The following is a 25,865-nucleotide window of genomic DNA, read 5'->3' as shown; positions in this document are numbered from 1 at the left end:
AAACATACAATCTATATATACTCTATATATACCATATGATGAAATGAACTTTTATTTGAAGTTAATTTAATTATGCCAGTGAGCACGAGAAATTGTCAATGGGTATAGGAAATCGCCATTGAATGATATACATGGTCGGCCAGCAAGCTTGTCATTAGGCTTGAATAAATTGGAATTCTTTCATTTTGAAATGCAAATATGCAAATATCAATACAATATATAATAAAAAAGTTAAGAACAAGATAGAGTGGTGGAAATTTTTGGGTTGTTATAGAGAATTCATTTGTCTATTAAGGTCATTAAAAGGAGTGTAAATTAGCATTAGGTGTATGGAAGATCAGCCTGGACCAACCACATGGTCAATGTAACATGTTTGGACATTGAAAGGAGGGTTACTATAAAGAGCTTCAATTGTATCATTGTTTTGTACCATTTGACTATTTATTTTGATGAGAAATAGAGGTTGTGTTTTCTAATTATGAAAATTATTTGCAAATTTGTTTTTAGATATACATTTGGGATCAGTCTTTAAATCACATTGTTTAAATCATTCTTTAAATATTTACTATTTTTTTTTCTTCAAGCAACTCATAAACAAGAGCTCTGATATAACACGAGGTACGGTACAAAAGAGTGTATGTGTACTCAGTCAACTGCCATTGTATGGAATTGTTCAAGCAAAGCTAGAACTGATAACACATGCCTATTTTAGTGAACGAGACTTCAGCAAAGTCACCCTCCTTGAAGAAACTTTCAAAAATCTCAATGCCTGTTTAACAAAGGATATGCTGGATGGGCAGCAGGCATTTTTAGGTAAGAAATCACTGATATAATTGTGCTAGAAATTTATACTTAAATATAATGAACATCTCCTGAAATGTTTTAAAGTAGTTTCTATTATACATCTGTGTATAAAGTTAAGGAATTTACATTTTCTACTATTTGTTACAAAAGACACACACATAAAACTGGAGAAACTCATATGTAAGTTTTCACGAGCTCTGGAAACCTATATAAAATTCCCCTAAAATGCCTGCAGTGTGCAAATGTGACATTTCTGCCTGAAACAAACTTAAATGGTATTTTCCATTTTTTATTCCTGCTGAGCAAGTGAATGTGTCAGATATGTTTTTTTTTATAGGAATGTACAAAATGGCAAAGAGATACCATATGTATGACTATCGTGGATAAAGAGCCATTATAGAAGGATGAAGGTGAGGCAGCCACACATGAAAGTTGCCAAGTTCTTCAGTGTTTATGAAAGTATCATCTCAAGACAGTGGAAACATTTCTAGAAGGCAGGAACGTGTAATCACAGGAAAGGCGAAGGCCTTTCCTGTGATTACATATTTGGTGTAGTTATTGCTAATAACTACACCGAATTATGACTTATATGTGGCCTTAACAGCCAAACATTAAGAAAATGCCTCTATGTCAACTTGTTTTGGATTGATACAGTACATCCAAAGGTTGTACTGTATCAATACAATACATATAGTATCCCACAAGAGAGAACTAGTTTATCTTAGATTACAGGGCATTGGAGTTGGGATGCTGAACAGTGGCATCCAGTTCTATCCTTTAGCGAATTGAGATTCCACTTGAGTATGGTTCTTTGTGTCATTACATCTGAAGAGAACATGGTGCACAGTATCAATCTTTCAACATATGTGAAAGGACAGTTTTGATCGTTGGGAATAATTGCATGGGGAGGCATCACCATTAATGGTTTCATATCCCGCTACATCTTTGAATATGAACCCTGATTGCTCAACAATATAAGAGATGAGTTCATTAGAGCCTTTGTGGGGCTGCTCCAGGATGTACGGCGCCTCCGTAGCCAGGTGGGCAGGAGCAGCAGTGTGTAGCACACGCTTCTTGATTAGACAGGGGTTTGAGCCCATGTCCACCAAATACGGAGGATGCAGAAATGTCAGGGAATGACCACCGCATATCCCCGGAGAAATATGGCCTTAGTTGCTAATGCTCCTAAAAACCAAATAACAAACAAACAAACAAACAATCCAGGATGTAGTTGATCCTCAGTTCCTTTTTTTTTTTTCTTTTTTTTTTTTTTGGGCCAATAATACCCTTCTCCATAGGGCCCAGTTGATGAATTTGTGAAAAGAAAAGATATCTAGAGAATGAAATGGCTTGTTGAATCCCCAGATCTCAATCCTGTATAACATGCTTGGGGTACTTTGTGAAGGCAAATTGCAAGTTAGCATTAGTAGAGGCATATGATGCAAGAAAGCAGGCTTATATAGCATCAGCCAAAAAAATCCCTTCCCATTTCACCCATCCATTCACTCCAACTGTTTGTCTAGTTCTTCCTTAAATTTATTCAACCTATCAACTTCCACAACGACAGATGGAAGTTTGTTCCAGCAATTAACCACCCGCTGGCTAAAGGCAAATTTCCACACATCTATTCTACAACTGCCTTTCCTCTTGCATTTCCAACTGTCTTTCCACTTGCCATGATGAATTAAAATCTGTTCCCAAAGGCAAATGGAATACGTTGTGTATCTACTTCCTGAATTGCCTTGTTAGCATTAAGGCAGGGTTTGTTGTGAGAATAGTCATTATTCACTTACAGGGGGTCTACACACAACTTTATTGGAACCCTGATAGGTAGTCATAAGATACAATTATTTCTAAGAATGGACAATTTGGCTTTAATGATGTCTTTAAATGAATTGTTTTATTTGTAGGTGGTATTTATCAAGAAATAAATTATTACCATGATAAACTTTTTGACACCCCTTTACCAGGTTCTTGTTCACAAGTACAATGAGTAAGAACAAGAGGTACAAGAGTAGGATATTAAAAGTACAGCCCGACTTACATAAGGGTTACGTTCCTCGGAACTCTACATGTCGGAATTTCCCTAAATGCTTATGCAGCACTCGCAAATTTAATTGAAGCAAAAAAAAGAAATGTTCAATGAACATGCAAATAGAATTATTTATTCAATTATTTTATCTCATGCGCAGGAAAAATTACAAAATTACAAAAATTTCAAAATTATAAAATTACAAAAAGAGAGAGGAGACAGGTATAATGTCAGCAAGTTTTGCCTTTTGAATATCGTTGCCAGAATTAACTCTCCAGCTGATAAGCACGCCACTGCGTAAGTTGAGGACTGTGGAGATTTAGAAGGAGTTTTTTCAGACATATCACAAAATTTCTCTGCAGCTGCAGAATCGGCACTGGTGACTTCACTGCATAATTTAATGCTTTGGAAACCAGCGTGATGCTTGAACCTATTAAACCACCCATTGCTTGCTACGAACTTGGCTTGGGGTTCGCCGTACTTATCCTTAATATCTTCATAAATACTTCTTGCTTTTGCTTGAATAGCCATTGGACTCAGGGGCACTCGCTTCTGAATCTGATTTTCCATCTTTGATATAGCAACTGAATGCTGTTTTGTGATCACTGTTGATCTTAAATGTGTTGATCCTTTAACATGTTCTTTTATATGCACACTGTCCCTTAAAATAGTATTTGCTGTTGAAGCAGCAAGACCTAATTCTGTGCAATAAATTACAAACTTTGTCCCGCTTCATAATTCTTAATTAATCACCTTCATTTCTAAATCAATTTTGTTTTCATTTCCTAGCACTGCCAGCACTTGCACTTTCCGTTGGTCCCTTTCCCTTCACCATTGTAATAAGTAAATAGGAATGAAGAGAAGATTCTGAAAATTTATTTATGTTTTTTATATGATTGAAGATTTCAGTGAAGGGGAACTCATTTCACCATAATACCATAATGTAAAAACCCACAATTCCAGTTATCGGTATTATTACAAATGCAATAAGATCGGGTTTACTACCCGTTTATAATAGATTGCACTAACAGAAAAGCCCAATAAACTGGAAAGTGCAAATTGTTTTTATTGTTTTTTGGTAGTGACCTCCAGAAATGTATTTTAGAAAAATATCACTAGGGCATCTAAAATTGATTCTTATAACGGAACATGTGATAACGATGAAAGCGTAGTGTAATTTCCATTATAAAAATGACCTTTTAGAGAGATAAATGGCTTATTTATATCGTGAAAATTTCAATTTCCAAGGTCTTGAAACAAATTACCAAAAAAAAAAAAAAAAAAAAAACAGTGTTAATGGGTTCACATTATGATATTTTCACGAACGATACCTCCATTTATTCCTATGAGATGCAAAATAAGTTCCTACAATTTTTTTAAGTTTGCACCAGCCGGCAAAAACTTACGTAAGGTCGAATTTCCGTAAGTCAAGTATTACGTAAGCTGGGGAATGGTTGTATATTAAAGCAATACCACCTTCATATTAAAACAGTGACAATTGCATTACTAAAATAATGAAACATATTACATAACAGGGGTCACAGAGGAAATTAAGAAAGACTCATCTAGAGCCAGGAAAAGGAGAATCATGAAAATATTATTAGATAAAAAGAAAAACACCATCAATAAAAGAACATAAAAAAAAATATTTATCAGGCCTCCAAAGAGTGTAATCCCACTGTAGATACTACTGTATTAAGTTTGTTCTGGCACAGAACCTAGTAAAATGCCTGGTAAGATTTTTATCATTGTTCAAGGAAAACATAATAACTAATTCAAGAAACCAACCCATTAATATTTCGCAAAGAAAAATTGCTGGTTGATACGTAAGAGTTCCACAAAGAAATAAGATATTAAATAAATAATATAAAATTTCCCAACTTACAAGTACCCTTGTACATATCATATTAGTGTTAGAACCAGTTTGAAGATAAAATACATAACACAAAAGATGGGCCTCAACATGGGGAACCTGTTATCACCAATTATTGCAGGTCCATTCATGGAGTACTTTGAAGGGGTAGCCATCCAATGGGCCACTTTTAAGGACTTCCCTATTGGTCTGCTTTGTGGATGACATGTTCATAATTTGGAAACATGGGCATGAAGAATTACTTAAATTCAAAGATACAGACCATTACGTTTAAGCTCAAAATTGAGGCCAATAATAGCTTGCCCTTTTTTGGATGTCCTAGGGATTAAAGAGAGAGATAGGCTAAGTTCACAGGTTTACAGGAAGTTGATGGATTCTGGGTAATGGAAAAAACTATGCATCTGATCTGCAAAAAATTAATTTAATTTAGGTATTGTCAGAACTTTTGTTATTATAATAACAACAAACAAATCTTAGATGAATACATTAAAGGATTATTATTAAATAATGGATACCCAAGACATTTAATCAACAAGGCAATATTTAAACAATAAACAACACTGGATGTCGATTGCAAAAGAGAAGTAGTAAAAGGTATGGTCTTGAGGTGATTTTAAAGGGAAGTTTGCCCCAAGATCTGACACCAGATTATACTTGAGGGCATAATATACAAAAATAAGTGCAATGTAAGTGTGGCAAGGTAAAAAAAGTTAATCTCCTCATAGGCCAGATGGGGAGATTGAAACTCACATAGAGGATTATAACAAACGCATGGCTGAAGGGAACACCAAAGAATCTCAATTGGTAGAGCATGTGCAGGGATCATCATCAGCCATTTTCAGTCCACTGCAGGATGAAGGTCTCTCCAGCAACTTTCCAGTTCCTTCTGTTTTGAGCACTGGCCATCCATTTACTACCCACAAACTCGTGAATATCATCTATCCATCTCCGCCTTTGTCTTCCAGGTTTTCTTTAAGCTCCTCTTGAGTACCATTCTGTTATTTTCTTAGTCCATCTGTCATCATGTCTTCGAGCTATGTGGCCTGCCCAAGACCATTTTAGTTCTTTAGTTTTTATAAGAATGTCCTTTACTTGAGTTTGCTGCCTAATCCATGTGTTTCTCTTCTTATCTAACAGTCTGATTCCCAATATAATTCGTTCCATTCTTCGCTGTGTAGTTCTCAGCTTCTTTTCGATTCTTTTGGTGAGTGCCCAAGTTTCACTTCCATAAGTCATGGTGGGGAGTATACATTGGTTCATTTTTTTACGTTTCAGACAAACTGGGATATTGCTCTTCAGTATGTGACTATATTTCCTGAATGCTATCCATCCAAAATTTATTCTTCTCTTGACTTCCAGTCATTTATCATTATTACAGCTAATAACTTGTCTCAGTTAAGTATATGACTCCACCTTTTCAATTACTGCTCCTTCAATCATTATTTCTCTTTCTGTGGCATACTTGTTCATCATTACTTTTGTTTTAGCCATATTCATCTTTAGTCCAAAATCCTTACTAACTGTGCATAACTGATTAAGATTTTCCTCTAATTCTTTGGGATCGTGGCTTATGACCACAATGTCATCTGCAAATCGTAAATGGTTTAGGTACTCTCTGTTCACATTGACTCCTTTCTGCGACGTCTAATCTTCTGAAAGCTTCCTCAAGGGCAGCAGTAAACAGCTTCGGAGATATTGTGTCTATTTGTCGAACTCCTTTCTCGATTTTAAATTTCCTACTGTCTTTGTCTAGTGTAATAAAGGAGGTAGCATTCTCATATATTTTCTTCAAAATCATAATATGTGGGGTATCTATGCCTTGTCTTTCCAGTGCCCGAAACATTTCCTTATGCTGTATGGAGTCAAATGCCTTTTCATAATCCACAAATGTCAGGCATAATGGTGTTTTTTATTCATTTGCTTTCTCCATTAGCTGTGATATTTTACAGAAGCTGATCCATGGTTGAGAATCCTGTCCTAAAGCCAGCTTGCTCTTTCGGTTGATTCTCATCAAGTATTCTTTCTAATCTGTTAGTTATAACCCTTGTGAACAACTTGAAGATGTGGGATATAACAAGCTAATTTGTCTATAATTTCCAATTTCTGATTTATGTCCTTTCTTATGCAGCAAAACTATGATTGCATTATTCCACTACTTAGGTGTCACACCTTTTCTAATGCACATTGTGAAGAGCCTTGCCAGTTTTTGTGTTATGTCTCTTCCTCCCAATTTTAACAACTCTACAGTAACTTCATCTTCCCCTGGGACTTTCTGATTCTTCATTTTCTTCGATGCATGTTCTACCTCATCAGGAAGAATATCGGGTATGTCGTATGTGTTGCTAATTTGCAATCCATCTTCCAGACTGCTGGCATCATTCCCTCGCTCCTTGTATAATTCTCTATAGTAGTCTTCTGCTATTTGAATTATGCCTTCTCTGCTATTTTTCCTTTCCTTTCCTATATCTATATCAAGTGTACATCTTACCATTCTGTGATCACTTCCAACGTTTACCTTATTCAAGAAGTTAACATCATTCACAGTATATCTTCTATTAGTGAGGATGAAGTCGATTTCATTAGTTGTTAATCCATTTGGACTCTTCCATGTCCACTTTCTGTTCACCCTTTTCTTGAAAAAAGTGTTCATTACTGACAATCCTTGAGATTCTGTAAATTCCACAAGTCTTTCGCCTCTTTCATTTCTTTCACCAATTTCAAAATTTCCTATAGTTCCCCTTTCTGTGCTGTTTTGTCTTTTTCCAACCTTAGCATTGAAGTCCCCCATAATAATAGTGTAGTGGGTTTTCTGCTCATCTGGAAGACTCTCAATTTCGGTGTACATTTCTTCAACCTCTTCTTCATCGTGGCTCGACGTTGGTGCATAACTCGTTATAACCTTTAGCTTGTACCTCTTAGAAATCTTGAGTATTAGTCTTGACACCCTTGGTGATATACTTTTGAATTCCGAAATGTTGTTTTTTAAATCTTTAGGGACCAGAAACCCAACTCCACCTTCACTCCTTTCACTGTTTCCATTGGTGTACAACAGTTTTCCACTTGATAGACTTATAAGTTATTAATTTCTTCTTCTTGTTTCAGCCAAACCAATGATATTCCAATTCACATTTTCTAATTCCTTTTCCAGCTCTAATATCCTGTCTTCACCGATGAGTGATCTTACGTTGTAACAGGCCAAGTTCAGTTTCCGTGCATGGCAGCCTGGTCGTACCCAGAGATTCTTAGCACCCTCTGCTTCCACTCTGATCCTCTCGCTGCCATAAGAGGGGGAGTGAACGCCGCTGGGGACTGAGGGCCATTTGTTTTGTCGTGCTGTCATATGCTGGAGGGTTTGGTCTTTTCCTCTTCACACTGACCAGGCGTCTTGAAGAGAACCACTCTACACGTTCGTTGCCACTTAAGTGAGGTAACAGGGCTTACCGTCGAGAAGGTGGGCATGAGTGGATTTTAGGGAGACAGGCCAACCGGACTTCTCCTAAATCTTCTGTAATAGAAAGATATTGGATCCATCAGTGTTTTAGACTGAGTGTCTGAAAACACACACAATACCTGTTTCCCCTTTAAGCCCCTACTATATACCTGGGTGCAGGGATACACCCAGGTATATAGTAATACAGTGGTTTTCAACCGGGTTGCCGCGGCACCTTAGGGTGCCACAACAACATTTCAGGGGTGCCACGTAATTTGGGTTTAAGTTACTAAACTTATTATTTTTTAAAATTATACACCTTTTTAATTATAAAAAGGTGTGCAGTATCTTTTTAAATTTGTGGTGATCTATAATTGATGTTTACTTAGTACCTCTATATAAAGAATAAAATTATTATATACTGTGTACATATAATTTGTATTATGAAATGTAATTTTTATAATTATATTATTATAATAAGTATCATTTATATATATAAGCAGAGAGAGAGAATCTGATCTAACAGGCAGAAAATTAAATAGGGGTGCCGCAAAATAAAATAAATTACTTAGGGGTGCCATTATTAAAAAAAGGTTGAAAACCACTGCAGTAATAGGAACTTTGTAGTAGCGGGGCGGAGTGCTTTTGAAATAATAAAAAGCCTTTTACATCAAGAAACTTAGCCAGTTTTGCTTTTAACAGAAATAAGGAAAGAAACATAGGGGACTGTGGAATGGGCTTTTTAACAATAAAATGAATTAGGGATTAATGGATTATGAGGGGAATGCTGGATAGCATAGGCTGTGAGAATGCTGGCCACTGGATTAGAGATGCCTCTTACAACATTATGTCAGCAGTTTGAAAAAGGCAAGTTTTTACCCCTTGTTCTTACTTATTTTACATGTGAACAAGAACCTGGTAAAAGGTTTGTAATGTAATGATATTTATTGGCATATATAAAAAGTAGTGGAATAGTTTATTTTTTGATGTGTAATTTCTCTAACTTTTGTGTATGATGAGTGTTATGTTTTGTATGTAGAAGATTAATAAATTTTTATTAAATATAAAAGTAAATAAAATTCATGAAACCATTCGTTTTATTTAGATATCTTGTATAAGTACTGTATTTGCCAAATATAAGACATGCTTGAATATAAGCTGCACCTCCAAAATTATATGGTTTTGAATTATTATATGATTATTATATTATATTATATTATATAAAATCATTATATGATTTTATAATTTTAAACACAGATATGTGGAATACTAGTCTTTCCATTTCTTCTGTAATGCAGTATATAGCCTATAGTGTTAATTGTAATGATCTGCAAAATCTGGGATTTCTCCCCCAACTCCGCATCAAGGATTGTGATGAATACAAAACTCTGTAAAGGCCAGATTTATGTAGCTTACTGAGTGTTTGTGTAGTGTTGGTGTGGGGTTGTGTTGTTCATCTGGCCTATTAGTCTAAAGGCCTGTGTTTTCACATAAAAACCTCTAGTTGACTATCCAGCACCACAAGGAGGCAGGCTGGGCAGTAGGGAGTGTAAAGCACTGGTGGGGCAAACTCTGTGGCAGCCAAAGCAAAAACAGGAAGAGCCGAGTTAAAAAAAAAAAAAAAAAAAAAAGCAAAAATTAAAATGGTAGCGTGGAGATTGGGAGGGGGATAGCAATAGTGAAGGTGCCCATCTTAGCGAAAGGAGGACACAAGGGGATGCCCATCCTGCTTTGGGAGTGGGATATGATAGTTGGTAGTAAGAAAACACACCAGGCAAAAGGGGGGGAGGGTGCCATCCAATTTGGGGGATGGGGTGAGAGATCAACCAACCCAGGTAGTAGGAATGAAAGAACATAGGGGAAGGATCCCTATGTAGGAGTTGACTGCATTGGTGCTCTATCCCAATGGCCCACAAACTTATTTCACTTGCAACCCCCTTTATTAAATATAAAAAATGACGCAACCCTCTCGTATAAATACAGAGGTGGGATGACCAGATTTTTAGAGAAAAAATAGCATTTTATAAATTATATAGTATAAAATTTTATTCGAGTACCGAGAAAGGAATAAAACATTTCTTTCTTTTTAATTTACACATTAAAATAATTGTTTAATAGTTTAATTGAATACAGTAAAAACAAAAGTCAAATTATTCTTCAATTAAAATTACAAAACAAAACAATAAAAAAATGAATAATAGCAAAACAATAAAAAATGAACAATAACAAAACAATTAATGAAAAGAATGAGCCTGAATAACCGATAATATTTGGTCCATATATGGCTCAATATTTGAAATTGCTAATCTCATGTCATCTTCTGGTTCAAGTCTGGAACACTGTTTTATTTTTATAGCTGTTAATTTTGAGAAACCAACCTTACATAAATATGTAGACCCGAAAGGTAGCAATGTTTGTATCGCCATTTTTATAATTCTGGATACTTGTCTCGAAGAGAAAGCCAAAATTTTTCACAAGTTGTAATGTTGAAACAAGCACGTAATACTTCGTCGCACGACAGGTCTATAAGATATTCCTTTTGCTCGATGGTAATTTCAGGGCATGAAGAAATATCAAAAGCAAAGGGATCACGACTCCAATACATTTTTTCTGGAGAAACATGAAATTGTTTGGAAAAATTCTTAATTAGCATTGTCAGGTGGGTGGCAATGATATCTCTAAATTATAAAATGTCAATATTACTGCTATTAACAAAATCAGAAAAACATGAACATTTCAGTGTTATTACACTCAAATTCAGTTTTCCAAAGATTAAGCTTTTTGAAAGCTTCTATTTTATCATTGAGTATTAATATATTTGTACAAATAAGAAATAGTTTCTCCTACATCCTCAGATTATCTTAATAATTTCGGAAAAATTATTAAGCTTTTGTTTTTACATTTTCTCATAAAGCTATGAAGTACATATGAATAATAATAAAAAAAACAAGAATGCAGTGGACCTTACTTATAATGAGCATAGAAATAGCATTCATGGTTTCAAATAATTTTGGGAAAACGTCTGATACAGTATTTATTCTTTGTTAAATTTTTATTCTTCTTACTATCTGCATGTTTCTCTTTGCGTTAACTTAATTTTAATTAATTAATTAATTATTTATTTTTACCATATCCATCGCATAGGGGTCACCACGTATATACTCACTAGAGGGATTATTATTTAATGACGACTAGTTGTTTACTTAATCTGTGAATTTTTATTTATGTTAGCAGATATTGATCATTACAGAAACAGAGAACTCCTTGTTTTTTGCCTTCAGTCTGGATGGTTGGCCCCAGTTGAAGTCATCTAGATTGTGGGTAGACAACGATAAGTTTTATGTGTGTGTGTATATATATATTTTTTTATTATTTTTTTAAAATTTATATTTATATCCCTTGCGTTTCTTTAAATCCAGCTTGGTATTGTCTCCTTCAATTATCTTCTATATTATTATCTTCAATATTATATTAAATATTATATATATATATATATATAATATTATAACCATAAATGCTTATGGTTATAATATGACTATACAAAAGTTGGGATATTCCAGGATCCAGCAAGGATCAGGTCCTAACATTGTTAATGGATTTGTTATTCATATACAGTCATACCTCGGCTAACATTACCTCTGATAACGAAGCTTTGATATAACGAAGTCCGCAATTTCAAGCCCCATTTAACATAAAAAATATTCCAATTTAAGGCCAACGCCCGACAATCATCCGATTGGTGACTGACAGTGACTCGTTACGTACTCCCGAGTGCTCCCGAGCTGCGGGTGTGTCTGTTATAACAGCTTTGCGCATCATTTTCGTAATTTAGTTGTTGTTTACACTTCATAGGGTGTGTTTCAGTGTGGTGCATTGCAATACATGATTGACGTTTCAGTGTGGTGCATTGCAATAATTGACGTAGGTTCTTTGATAGCATTACATAATGTAGATTTTGTAAATTTTAATAGAAATATTTTTTTTTTTTAGTTAAAATGTCAGAATCAAAAAAAAAAGGTTTCTTTGAAACTAAACTAAATATCGTACGATGTGTTGAAAGCGGCGAAAGAAAATCTGATGTGGCACATTCTTTAGGATTAGCGCAATCAACTTTTAACAACCATACTAAGTCAATCAGAAAAATAAAACAGTCTGCTCAGAATTGTACAGATGTTACAGTGGCAAAATGAACTCGCTTAAGGAGTCCAATTTTAGAAAAAATGGAGAAAATGTTAAGTTTGTGGATAGATGATATGTCACAACGTCATATGCCTTTAAGTCAAATGGTGATTCAAGAAAAAGCATTATTTTTGTTTAATCACCTGAAATCTAAACAAACTGAAGAAATTACGGAAACTTTTGGGTCTTCTTGTGGTTGGAAGGAAAATTAACAGGAGAAGCTGCAAGTGTAGATGCTGAAGCTGCAAATAAGTTTCCAGAAAAACTAAAGGAAATAATTGAACGTGAAAATTTTCCACCAAATTTGGTGTTCAATGTTGATGAAAGTGGTTTGTTCTGGAAATGGCTACCATCAAAAAGCTTTATTTCTTTGAAGAAAAATCAGCTGCTGGGTTCAAAGCAGCCAAAGACCGTTTAACGTTACTCTTTGGATCAAATGCCTCTGGCGATTATAAATTAGAATTGTTATTAGTTTACCATTCAGAAAATCCAAGGGCGTTAAAAGGTAAGATAAAAATGAATTTACCTGTAATATGGAAAGCAAATAGAAAAGCGTGGGTTACCAAGGAGTTATTTACTGATTGGTTTGTTAACCACTTTTGTCCTGAAATAAAACGGTATTGTCAAAAAAACAACTTTGAAGAAAAAGCTCTTTTGTTGTTAGACAATGCTCCGGGATAGCCTACTGATCTTAATACGTTGGACACATGCATTCCTGTCAAAGTTGTGCTTCTTCCAGCAAACACAACTTCCCTGATTCAACCATTGGATCAGGGAGTAATGGCATCATTTAAAGCTTATTATCTGCGTCGAACATTAAGCAATTCAATTGAACTAGAGGATAAAGAGGAAATGACAGTTAAAACTTTTTGGAAAAACTACACCATTAAAAACACAATCGAAAACATTGATAGTTCTTGGAAAGAAGTCACTAAGAAATGCTTAAATGGAGTTTGGCGCAAAATATGGCCGAAGTTGTACTAGAAGAAGAAAATAACATCCAAGAAATTAGAAATGAAGTTATCCAGATGGCTCAATCAATAGGTTTTGAAAATGTCGATGAAGAGGATGTTAGAAATTTATTGAATGCAGAAGATGATGGTTTTTCAGTGGAAGATTTTGAAAACCTTGTTAGCAACAAAGACAAAGAAAATGAAGACGAAGTTAATGAAGCTGAAAAAGTGTTAACAACCAAAGATTTAAAAAGGTGCTTAAATGACATTGAAAATGTTTTATTTTTTTAGTGAAAATGATCCTGATTTAGGAAGAAGTGTTATTGTTAAGTGATCAGTGTTAAATGCAATAACTCCATATAGGCAATTGTTAAATGAAAGAGAAAAAAAAAGCATAAACAATCAACTTTAGACTCATATTTTAAAATGTGATTTCACTTTGTATGTAAGTTGACCGTTTATTTAATAAAACTTTTCTTTGTTCGAAAAAATATTCTGGCCATAGTATTTTTACCTCTGAAAACGAAGTTTCACTTAACAAAGTAATTTCGTGGAACGCATCCTATTCGTTAATCGAGGTATGACTGTATTTATATATATTTAGGTAACAAAAGAAGCCATCTGTAGACAAGGGAAAGTTGTGATAATCACTTTTTAGTTAATATAAGTTATCTTGTGCCATGGATTTATAAGTCCATCTGGCCTTCATTTTTTAACCTTGTAAAATTTTAATTTGTAAAACAGGAAAACTTAATTTTTTATTTTCTTCCTCCTCCCATAGGTCTCTCAGTAAGGGAACTAGTACTACAGTTCAGGCACAAAACTCTAATTCTTTTCAAATTATTGCTATTAGAAAGAAAGGTATGAACATTTTTCATGGGTTTTGTTTTTACATTTTCTTATAAAGCTATGAAGTACATATGAATAATAATAAAAAAAAACAAGAACGCGGTGGACCTTACATATAATGAGCATAGAAAATAGAGGCCTGACGTAGCCGAGTGGTCGGGAGGGAGAGTGCATAACACGCGTTCCTTCAGTGGACCGGAGTTCAAGCCTGTGACTACTAAATACAATAAATATTTGTATTGACGATTGATTGTAACTCTATTGACTTGGTTGTCGTGCTGGAGTGTAAACAGAAAATTTATTTATTTAAATAGCATTCATGGTTTCAAATAATTTTGGGAAAACGTCTGATACAATATTGATACATTGTTAAAATAGTTTTCATAAATTAATGCTGGTATTCATATTTACACATTTATTGCATGCTATAATGCACCATCCCTGAAAGGTTGGTGCATTATAGCATGCAATATCCTATAATGCACCAACCTTCTATCACCCTAGTATAGAAGCTTTGGTTTTTGGTTCATTCTGGTGAATGATGATAGATATTTGGAAAAACTAGACACATTCCTGAAATGTATTTACCATTTCCAAATATTTGTCTGATCCCTCTTTGTATCTACATATGCTCTCTGCTTCTTCAAGGGTAAATTATTAATATGCTCCAGTAGTTGATTACTCTTTGAATAAAGGCAATTTTTCTAAATCAGTTCTATAATTATCTTTCCTTAACTTGAATTTGTGTCCTTTTTTGCATCATCCTAGAATGAAAAAGTACACTCTAATCATTGTTAGTGCAACCATTTTATGGCCCTACTTCAGTGAGGTCCATTTGCAGGTGCCTAGTTTCAAACTTTGCAGCTTATAGAACTGGAGTCTATTCCTGTAAGAATATCTTTTTGCATCTGCAATTAGTCTTGTTGCCATCCTTTTTACTCTTTCAAGTAAGCTGGTATCTCTTCTAAAATGAGGTTTTCAGATCTGTGTATAACATTCAAAATGTGGTCTAATCATTGGTTTGTACAGTGAGATAATTGCTTCTTTATCTTGGTTCACAGAATTCCTGTATATCCATTGGCAGTACCCCATGTACTCTCCTTGCAGCTTTAGGGTACCGTTGAGAGAACTTCATGTGGAACTGTATTAAAACTGCACAGTCCTTTTCGTATTCAGTAATGTTGAGTGTGCTATACCCCAGTTGACAACTTAACTTGATTACTATGGTCCAGATGCAAAACCTTTCATTCATATCGTTAAAACTTATCTGCCAGTCAATGGATAATACTGTAAAAAAAAAATAAGTTTTTGTATGACCAGTTGGAAAAAACTTTCTGATCTAGTAATGCATTACTGCATTGAATTATATGATTGATATTCTATTAATATTAAAATTAAATTAAGTTGTATGGTCAGGGTATAGTTAAGTTAAATTGATTACTTAAAAAAACACTTTAGATGAGATACAAAAACAAAGAGAGAATTATGTCCACTTCCATATTCAACAGAAAGAACAAAGTAAGGGAAAGTGACCTCCCTTTGCAATACCTGGGCTACTGTTGACTGGATCTGAGTGTGGCTGTTCTTACTTATCTTTGGAATAGCGACATCAACAGGTTGGTTGCCTTCATCACTGGTTCTCTAGGTTAGTTTCTTTCTTCTTCATTGGTTGCCTTGAGTTCCATTGCCCTTTGTTCCTGTATTGGTAGTTGCATTGACATTCTGCATTTTGCTTGGGTCTGTGTAACATCACTTGATGTGATGCTAGTAGTGTCTTCTTTTACTTGGCCTCCTTGTGTGTTCCCTTCAGATGGCAATGATAGCTTCATGTCCTTTGTTGTGAAGAAGGGCATTTGATTTCCCCCTGTTTTTGTTTATATAGTTCAACCAGACTTCGTGTGGCATTTGCTTGTAAGGCTGTAGTAACCAGGCTCTTCAAATTTGTGTTCAAAAATTGGAAAAGAAACAGAAAATCATGGCAAAAATTTTAGGAATCAGAGGGAAGCAAACTAAGTGGATATAAAAATTTGGTTGCCTTTTGATAAATACTTTAAAAGCTATGAGAGTTTGAAATTCTTGATATTATGGCCCTCCATTACAATGCATGGACTACTTACTAATGAACATAATGGCAGTTGCTTAAGAAAAAAAAATCCTAAAATTGGCTAACGTAAACTATGTATTGATCTGAGATGCTCTTTTAGCAACATGGTGTGGATCTAAATAAGAAAAAGAGAATAGTGAGAAAATTAAACACTTTAACCTGCATAGTGTTAAAGGACTACAGATTATTCTTCTCAGATGGTTCATCCCACAGCGCCAGTTCTGCTTACCAAAAGTGGCCCACTGGGCACTCACATCCTTTCGTCCGGGCTTCGAGTCAAGCAAGCCGGACTTCTCACCCATTTAAAGTTTGAGAATAGGTTGAGGTCGTTTCGGCCCCAAGGCCTCTAATCATTCGCTTTACCGGATGAGACTGATTCCCTCGAGCGCCCGCTATCCTGAGGGAAACTTCGGAGGGAACCAGCTACTAGATGGTTCGATTAGTCTTTCGCCCCTATACCTGTATAATTGGTAAATGATGCAAGCAAGCTTGCTTGCATCATTTACCAATTATACAGCATCAGCTATACATATTCTCTAAGAATTTGTTCTAAACCTTCCTTAAATTTAGTCAAGCTACCCACTTCCACAATACCAGATGGAAGTTTGTTCTGATAATTAATCACTCTCTGGCCGAAAGCAAAATTTTCACACATCTATCCTGCAACCATCCTTTTTTCAATTTTAGTTTGATGGCCCCTTTTATGTGTGTATAGGTGCCTCCATAGCCAGGTGGGAAGGAGCAGCAGTGCGTAGCACACGCTTCTTGATTAGACTGGTGTTCGAGCCCGTCACCACCAAATACGGAAGATGCGGAAAGGTCAGGGAATGACCACTGCATATTCCCGGAGCAATATGGCCTTAGTTGCTAATGCTCCTAAAAACCAAATAACAAACAAACAAACAAACCTTTTATGTGTTGTCTGAGAAAGAATAAGAATGCCATCAGTATTTAGTTTACTTGATCCATTTAAAACCTTCAATTTAAAGCCTTTAAACACTTCAGTAAGGTCTCTTCATGGGTACCTAGATTACTGGCATTGCAATTTGCAGAAATTAAGTCTTTCTTAGTAAAAGTACCATTTTGTGTCCCTGACTAATCTTAGTACAATTCTCTGCACTCATTACAGCAGAACCACATCCTTCCTAAAATGAGGCTTCCAGACCTGTATGCAGTAGTCAAGAAGAGGCTTAACATTGCCTTATGCAACACGATAATCGTCTTCTTGTCCCTGTTGGGAAAATGGTAATTGCCCCTAATTCTCTTTCATTTTCCACCATCTTGAGTGTGGTTCCACCCACTGGTATACTATTCTGGGATTACTGCAGCTCATATGGAGTAGAGTACCTTTTGTTTATTAATGTTAAACATCAATTCCCACTTCTGAGTCCAAGTATTCAATTTTTCTAGGTCTTGTTGCAATAGTATGCCTTTATTCTTGTCATTAATATATGTTCTTTGTATCATCTGAAAACTTAGTCAGTAAGATTATAGTGGTTTTTTTTTTTTTTTTTTTATATTAAAACCCCAAACACGAGAGGTGTTATAACCTATAGTACTTAGTACCTTGCATGGGTTGGAGAGGTTGAGATGAAAGAAGATATTTGTTGACATTAGACTTCAACTTCTGTAGACTGTAATTTTCAGGAAATACGTATGACGGAAGGCTGTTCCAGAAAATTGCAGTTGAATGAATAAATGAGGAAGATGAAAAGTTGGTTCTGTGAGTTTGAAGTTGGACAGTAAATGGCTGTTGGCGGCATGTGTTCAGACTGTTTTGAAAGAGAGAGCGGGAATTATAGAAGCCAATTCAGAAGAACAGTGCCCGTTGAAGTATCTGTAGAAAAGGCATGCAGCAGAAAGTACATCTATGAGACAGAGAGTGGAGAGACTGAGATGAGTCATTAATTAACCTAACTGCCCTCTTCTGAATGGAATCTAGAAGCCTGAGAGAGGTTTTGGAGGCACCACCCCCAGATGTGGGAACATATTTCATGATAGGGTGGATTTGCAATTTGTAAAGAGTGAACAGCTGTTTGGAAGAGAACTAACGCCGAGAGTGAAAGAGAAAACCAAGTTTTTTAGATGCAGAGGAAGCAATATTTGTAATGTGCTTGTGCCAAGAGAGATTAGAAGTCAGGGTAATCCCCAAAAGATATATATATCATCTTGCCTAGAAATCGGAGTGTCACCAAAGATAAGCATAGCAGCAGAAGAATCCTTTTTGCAAGATATGATAGGACTGGGTTTTAGAAGGGTTGAAATCAACTAAGTTGTCTGTGCCCCACTGGAGAATTACCTGGAGATCGGCATTTAAAGAATTGGTAGCGGATAATCGAGAATTTGAAGCTGATTGAGCAGGGCGAGGTTTCTTTAACTGGAAAGTGGAATGCAATGGTCTATCATCAGCAAAACTATGGATAGGGTTTCCGGTTAATGGAAGAGGGTCATTAATATACAAGAGGAAAAGAGTGGAGGAAAGAACTGAACCTTGGGGGACACCAGCATTAGTGGAGAAGTTAGAAGACAGAGAGCCCTCTAACATCACCCTCAGTGAGCAGTCAGAGAGAAAACTGGATACCAATTACAAAAAACAGTTGGCAAACCATAAGATGGAAGCTTGTTTAGAAGACCTTTATGCCAAACAGGATCTACCATTAGGGCAAGAAGCAAGTTTTCTACTCTTAGCTTGTTTAAAATCTAGTTTGGACTGATTAATAACTGCTTTACAATTGTTGTGAGCTTTGGTGTAGGCAGAAAATGAAACTGAAGAATTGGAAACAAGCCAATTACGATATGCAACATTCTTCTCTTGAAGAGCCTTAGTACATTTATTGGAAAACCAAGGTTTAGATGAAGGACGAGATTTTGATATGCCTTCATCAGTGTCGCTAATAAATAGTGAAAACTGTAACGTGCCCAGCACTGAACTCTGTGGGAATTTACTAATAACAGTAGCATAATTGCCAACTCTCCAGGCAGAGAATCCACTTTTACTAGACTTGACCCTTCTTCATCTCACCTTTGTAATATAGTTGGTGACAAAGAGTTTCACTGACTTTCTGCCAAAACTCAGTTTTCCTCCATCTTTTCTTCTCACAAAAAATAAAAAACTACATTAAAATTCAATTAAAAAAAAAAAAAATAGTGAATTTCTACTTATTTTCATGATGAATTGGCTGTCAGGTAATCTGTAGTATTATATGTTGCAAAATAGAAACATGCAATAATGAGTATTATCTGTAATGTGCAATAATTTCATAGTATCTGTGTGTATTGTTAAGCTAATTCACAATGTTTTTCATTACAATGCTAAAGAAATTCACATAATATAGTATAGAAACTGAAAAAAAGTAACATATTTGTTTTGTTTACTTTATGTAGATATGATTTTTTCAATTTAAAGTGGTGGGAAACCTGATGGAACCAGCCATTTGCAAACAAATAAGCATAGAGACATGAGCAGTGCACAGAAAGAAATTTAAAATAAACGTGGGATAACTCCAGATCTTGGTTACTAGTCTATATTTCATAATATACATTACTAGTCCATATTTCGGCAAACAGACAGGAACAAAGCAGTAATTGGCAGGTGCTATTGCTTTTCCCGCCCACTGTCCTCCTAGGTTGATATGCCTAGGGTGTTTATCCCCCCACTTTCCGCTGTTTTAAAATTGAACTTGTTTTCTGATTTTAAACAGCAGGATGGTGGGTAAACACTCTACCTAAGCTAAGCACCCCCTCCTTGACAATGCAAAACAATCAGAAACAAAACACCTTCACAATAATCACCCAAAACATAGAATTTGACCATACAATAACTCCATTGTACGACCATGCCCACTGCGCAGAAACAAGTGGTACCCAAATAATAGATTTTAGCCATAAACATATACAGTTATTTCCCGAATTTACAAGTTAATTCGTTCCTAGTGCACGCTCGTAAAGCGGGAATTAATTTCCCATACACATAATGTGAAAAATAGGGGTTATGTTCTCAACAGTGAAATTAGTTTGTTTAAACAATGATTGATTTATCCAAAGAAATGAAAACATAGCTTAAAATCAAGCAAATTATATAATAATAAATTATTTATGACTTACAAATGTTAAAGAATGTTTATTCTTCATCATCATCGACTAAATGCACACTTATTGATCGCTCATTATTGGTTCGGCATTCATTGGTTTGTTGCACAAGGAGTCGTTATCTTCAGAAATGCTTTGAGACATTTGTTTCCAAGATAATCTTCTCTTTTAATTATAAATTTCATGATTGCATGCATAAGCATTTTTTAACGGAACACACAAATTGCAACTAACACGATTCGCATGGAGTAATAACTTTATGAAGCTTAAAAAAAAAAAGGAATGAAACACACTTCACCATAATAACGTAAAAACCACACAGTTCCAGCTATCGGTATTTTCACAAATGCAATTAACATCGTTTACTACCCGTTTATAATTGCTTACAGTGACAGAAAAGCCCAATAAACTGGAAAGTGCAAATTGTTTTTGTTTTATGGTTGTGACCTTCAGAAATGTGCTTTAGAAAAATATCACAAAGCCGTTCGAAATTGGTTCTTATAACAGAACATGTGTAACGATGAAAGTGTAATGCATTTTAATGATTTGAATTCGTAACTGATACAATTTACACTATAAAAACCGACCTTTTAGAGAGTTATATAGCAAAAATTTCAACTTCTGAGGTCGTGGGATGAATTGCCAAAAAACAATGTTATTGGGTTCACATTATGATATTTTCATGATACGATGGTGTCTCTGGAACGGATTAATATCGTAAAGCGGGGTACACTGTATTGTGTAGCTACACGCGTGGTTTGAAATGTGGTATTTATGAATGTTTAACATTAATTTTTTGCAATTAATGTTCGTATTTTCAATTTTGTTGATACGTGAAAAAAAAAAAAAAAAACTCGTAAACCCGGGAACTCGTAGAGCGAAAACTCATAAAGCAGGAACTGCCTGTATTTTGTGGTGATGATGTCATACGCGCCGTTTGTTTATTTGCAGATTTTGTTATAGAACAGAATCTTCCTTTGTGTTGTGCTGATTATGCAGGGGTGTTGTTTAGAAATATATTTCCTGATAGCAAAATAACAAAAAAAAATTTATTGTGGAAGAACAAAAACAATAGGCATAGTTATTGAAATTGCATGGATAGGGAAAGAAGAGGTAATGATGACTCTGAAAAATTTGTCATTTTTGATTACTACAGATGGCAGCAATCAAAGTGATTTTAAGCTATATTCCATTGCCATTATGGTGCCCTTTCGTAATAAACAAAAATTGCCAAATCGAAAGCAGCTTGCTCTCATTGCCAGCAATGGAAGGTGACACTATAGGGTTAGAATATTGGACATCATCTTCTCCTGAACAACCTGAAAATGTGGTATTTCTTCAAAAAAAACTGGCATTTGTTCATAATGCACCGTTATGGGTGCTTAAAAGCTGGAGTGGCAAGTTACTCCAGTTTGTTACGACTTGTGAAAAGAATTGTCCTTCCTCTGTGCATGCAGGTCACTTCTTTTACACATACACCCCCACATGCATGCATTTGAAAAATCAGCAAAAACAATTCAGAAATGTTCACTTTTTGATGTCATCTTCTTTATTTTTAATCTTTTCTGAACACAATCATGAAAAATCCATTTTTTATATTAAAAACATATTTTTTAATATAAAATCAAAACTTGTAGGCTTCATTGAATGTGTGCAGTGGGATGCAGTCTGTCAATAACAAGTGTCTGCTGCATGAAATGTGAAGTCTATGCATCAACAGTTGAATTCCAGGTGATATTTCAGTATCACAAAGCCAGAGAGCTTTACTGATTGGAAGAAAGTGCACATATGTAAAGCCAGCTCAATATTAATAATTGTGTGTGGCAGATGCCACCCAATATGTTCATGTCATTAGGTTTAACTTAATTCCGGAATTTTTGCTAATTGTGCAGTAATTAACAGATTTCTTAATTTTCAGTGGAGAAATCATAAAAAAAAAGCATTTTCAAAAACATCTATTAGAAGTTTCAGCCGTGTGTATGAAGTAGATGAAGAGCTGAATGAATTGCTAAAATATTGTCCTGGGTCTCATTGTTCCCACATGACAGGCCTGCAGTTAAAAGAGGAGATTGTGAACTTGGTGGTAATGTACCTGCCCTTGCCATCTTATTAATTAGTGAAAGGGGAGCTGCTTGCCCTCTTGAAAAGTAGTCAAATATTTGCTGTAAATTTACTACTATCTAGAAAGAGGTGCTAAAGTGCCAAAAAAAAAGTAAAGATAGATTTAAAGAATTTCAACTGATGCATGCCACTGAAGTAAAAAAAGAATTTAAAGCATGTGTGTACATGCTGGCCATGGTTAAATGTGTAACTAGACTGGTAGAAACAGTGGAAACCTTTGACAAGTCTGTTTAAAGAAAATGTTAGAAGTAGTAAGAAATGCAGTATGAGCACCTTTCGGCGTCATCAAACTGAAACATACAATAAGTGATCACTAGTGAGTGGTATTGACTCCATATTTCATGTCATGATCCAAAAGTTTTGAAAGAAGACAAATTCTTGACATTTTAATTCCTCATAGAAATGCTGAGTGTCAAATGATATTCAGCCAGTTGAAAAAAAAAAAAAAATCAGATCTCTTTCTAGTGCAGTTTTGGAAATGCTCTGACAGCCAAGTCTGAACAAAAATGGCATTTCTGTTCAGACTTGGCTGTCAGAACTTTGTCTCAACATTTCTGAAGAGGTGCAGCAAAGTCTGAAATAGTATCTTTCTTTAAGAAATCATAATCAACTGATGCACATAAAAAAATCCAACAGAAATCCACATACGCACACACAGAAAACTATTAGGTAAACTAATGTTTAAAAATGCTGTACTGGCAAACAAACTTTGGCTGGCTGTATTTTAATATAAAATGTGTATGTTTTTGATGAAATTTAATTTATAGTGCAGTGTATGCTTCAAGAAACCTCTTGCTTTTTCTGAAAAATCTCCTGTTTTCTTATTTTTTGGGAACTCCTGTTTTTTTTTTTTTTTTTTTTTTGTTTTCATCCAAAAACAAATTTTCTCTTGCTTACAAATGCCTGATCTCCAATTTTTTGAATGTCAAATGTTGACAGCAATACATTAGTTACCATCCCTGTCTTCTGCCTCTTGATCATTCCTCTATCCATAGTGTTAATTTGCCACTAATATCACACTGATTTAGTTTGTACAGCAGTCTTTCATATGAAACAGTGTCAAAAGCTTTACTGAATCTAAGTATGTGATGTCAAAATTATTTTTTTTTGTATGTAGTTCCTTTGTTATGGTATCATAGTAGCCAGTCAGATTAATCAGACAAGTGCTCTCCTTAAATAAATGCTGAAGTTGCCACACAATTGATTACTTTTGTAACCAATCACTCCATTTGTTTTCCCTGGAGCAGAAATAAAGTATCTGAATTACCCTCTTTTGTATGTAGGAGGGGCATTTGTAGATCTCCAGTCTGTATTAACTTTCCCTGAATTCAAGGATGCTCTTAATCAGATTAATCAGACAAGAGCTCTCCTTAAATAAATGCTGCAGTTGACTGTTTCTTTCTGGGTACTACATTAGTCTTTTTTTTTTTTTCTGTGTTTTCTTAGACAACATATGAGGGACTGAAAGCTGTGTGAAAACAATGGTTGGAAACACAGGCTGGTTTCAAATTAATAATGGACTGAAACAGGGTAGTGCACTCTTGCCTCTACTGTTCATACTTGTAATAGATGATATAGCGAATACTACAGAAAAAATGAGTGATGATGTTTGCTGATCATTTGTTGATCTATGGGCAGGAGGTTGGGTGGAGGCGGCAAAGTGATGCAATTTAAAGTTTAGTGATGCTGAGGATAATGCAATGAGAATGACAAGGAAGGAGGAAGGCATTAATATCTTTATCGAGGGAAAGAAATAGAAGTGGATAGTTTCAGGTATTTAGGGAATACAGTAGATAAAGAAGGGAGAATTGATAAGGAGATATGTATGTAGAAGAGCAGGCCAAGGAAGAATGTTTTATAACTGTGTAAAAGATCTAGTTTGCAGAAAGGAGGTACCCGAGAAGTTCAAGATGGTACTTTATAGACCATATTATGTATCAATAATAACTTATGAATTGGAATCATGGGTAATGTGGGAGAAGGATATTATCAGAATGCAAGGAATGGAAATGAAGTTTCTGAGAGGTGTGTGTGGAAAGACCAGGAGAGAGAGCGAGAGAGAGAGAGATGTGGCCATTCGGTCAAATGTAGGAGAAGAATGATTACAAGAAAACCATCTGTCTGATGAACAGACGAACAGGAACGAGGAACAAACTGAGATGGTTTAGTCTTGTGAAGAGAATGGAGAATAACAGACTGCCAAAGAGGATGTTAGAAATGAAAATGGAGGGTAAAAGACCAAGATGAATGGAGAGAAGAGGCATTTGTTGGCGAGATGAAGATAGAGAAATGGTCAGAAGATGTAGCTAAATGGAGAAGACTGGTTTCCTTATCAACCTACCAAGAAGCTGGAACAACAACAGATAAGTTGTTGTTCCAGCTTCTAAGTAAGAAATAACTGAAATCCCTTATAGTTATTGAAATCTTTCTCTGTGGCCTCAAACTGCTGGAAATTGTTGTCTAATTCACATGGTTATTTCTCGTACATAGAATTATAATGCATTTCACAAGTACTCTAAAGGAGGGTGTAAGCATAAATTTGGTTGATATTCTTAATATCAGCCTTACCTATCTTTTTCCCCCCAATTTAGTAGTTTCTATGAATCCTTAAGTCATGCAATAATTCACTTGCATAGGAGAGATGCAATGGCCCTTGCATCTCTCCTGTTTAAGTGAATTCCATCCTTATAAAAATAAATCTCTTTTATTAATTAGGAAAGGTCAAGCTGAGAAAACTTCTACCTATAAGCCTTGTGGAGTCCCTCAAGTTTTGAGTTACTCCACAAAGCTGTCCTCATATAAACCCTTCTATCATATCTGGGCAGAATTGTAGACACAATAGCATTTTAACCTATCTTGCATCATTTTTCTGGCATGATCTTATATTTCTTGATTGTCAGATTTTTAAAGGAACCTTCAAAGGCTGTGTTCAGCTGATCTCAGGTTGAATGAGTGGAATTCTCCCTCTGAGTTGGCACCTCCGTAGCCAGGTGGGCAGAAGCAGCAGCAGTGCATAGCACACGCTTCTTGATTAGACCGGGGTTCGAGCCCATGACCACCAAATACGGAGGATGCGGGAAGGTCAGGGAATGACCACTGCGTATCCCCCCCCCCCAGAGCAATATGGCCTTAGTTGCTAATGCTCCTAAAAACCAAATAACAAAACTCCTGAGTTTTCCAGTTTTTTATGCCCACATATGAAAATTAGCCTCTAAACATGCACACCACACATGTATCTCCAAAACAACCAGTGATCAGCTAGTGTATAAAATTAATAACTGTGACTAATTTTTTTTTTTTTCTTCTAGGTACTGTTTTATAAATCTCCTGTTAAAGATCTGTGTTCCACAGTTTTGACATTGTGCTCACTTTTACCTGGTAAGCTATATGTAATTGTGGTTTAATATATATTTACAAATATGTTATATAAT

The 25,865-nt window shown here is 35.3% G+C and overlaps 1 protein-coding gene across 1 annotated transcript in view; it reads left to right on the top strand.

Moving 5' to 3' along the window:
* The window catches only part of LOC150079477 (late secretory pathway protein AVL9 homolog), a 269,555-nt gene that overhangs the window by 30,703 nt on the left and 212,987 nt on the right, over window positions 1-25,865 (top strand). The window contains exons 4-6 of the mRNA XM_090383082.1: window positions 585-813; window positions 14,053-14,132; window positions 25,743-25,812. Of these exons, the coding sequence (XP_090239208.1) occupies window positions 585-813; window positions 14,053-14,132; window positions 25,743-25,812 (379 nt within the window). The remainder of the gene's footprint in view (window positions 1-584; window positions 814-14,052; window positions 14,133-25,742; window positions 25,813-25,865) is intronic.

This window comes from Mastigoproctus giganteus, chromosome 10, assembly GCF_048544385.1.
Source record: "Mastigoproctus giganteus isolate SK-2022 chromosome 10, ASM4854438v1, whole genome shotgun sequence".
Lineage (NCBI taxonomy): Eukaryota > Metazoa > Arthropoda > Arachnida > Uropygi > Thelyphonidae > Mastigoproctus > Mastigoproctus giganteus.
The sequence above is the reverse complement of the archived record's forward strand: the minus strand, read 5'-3'. Positions and strand labels throughout refer to the sequence as shown.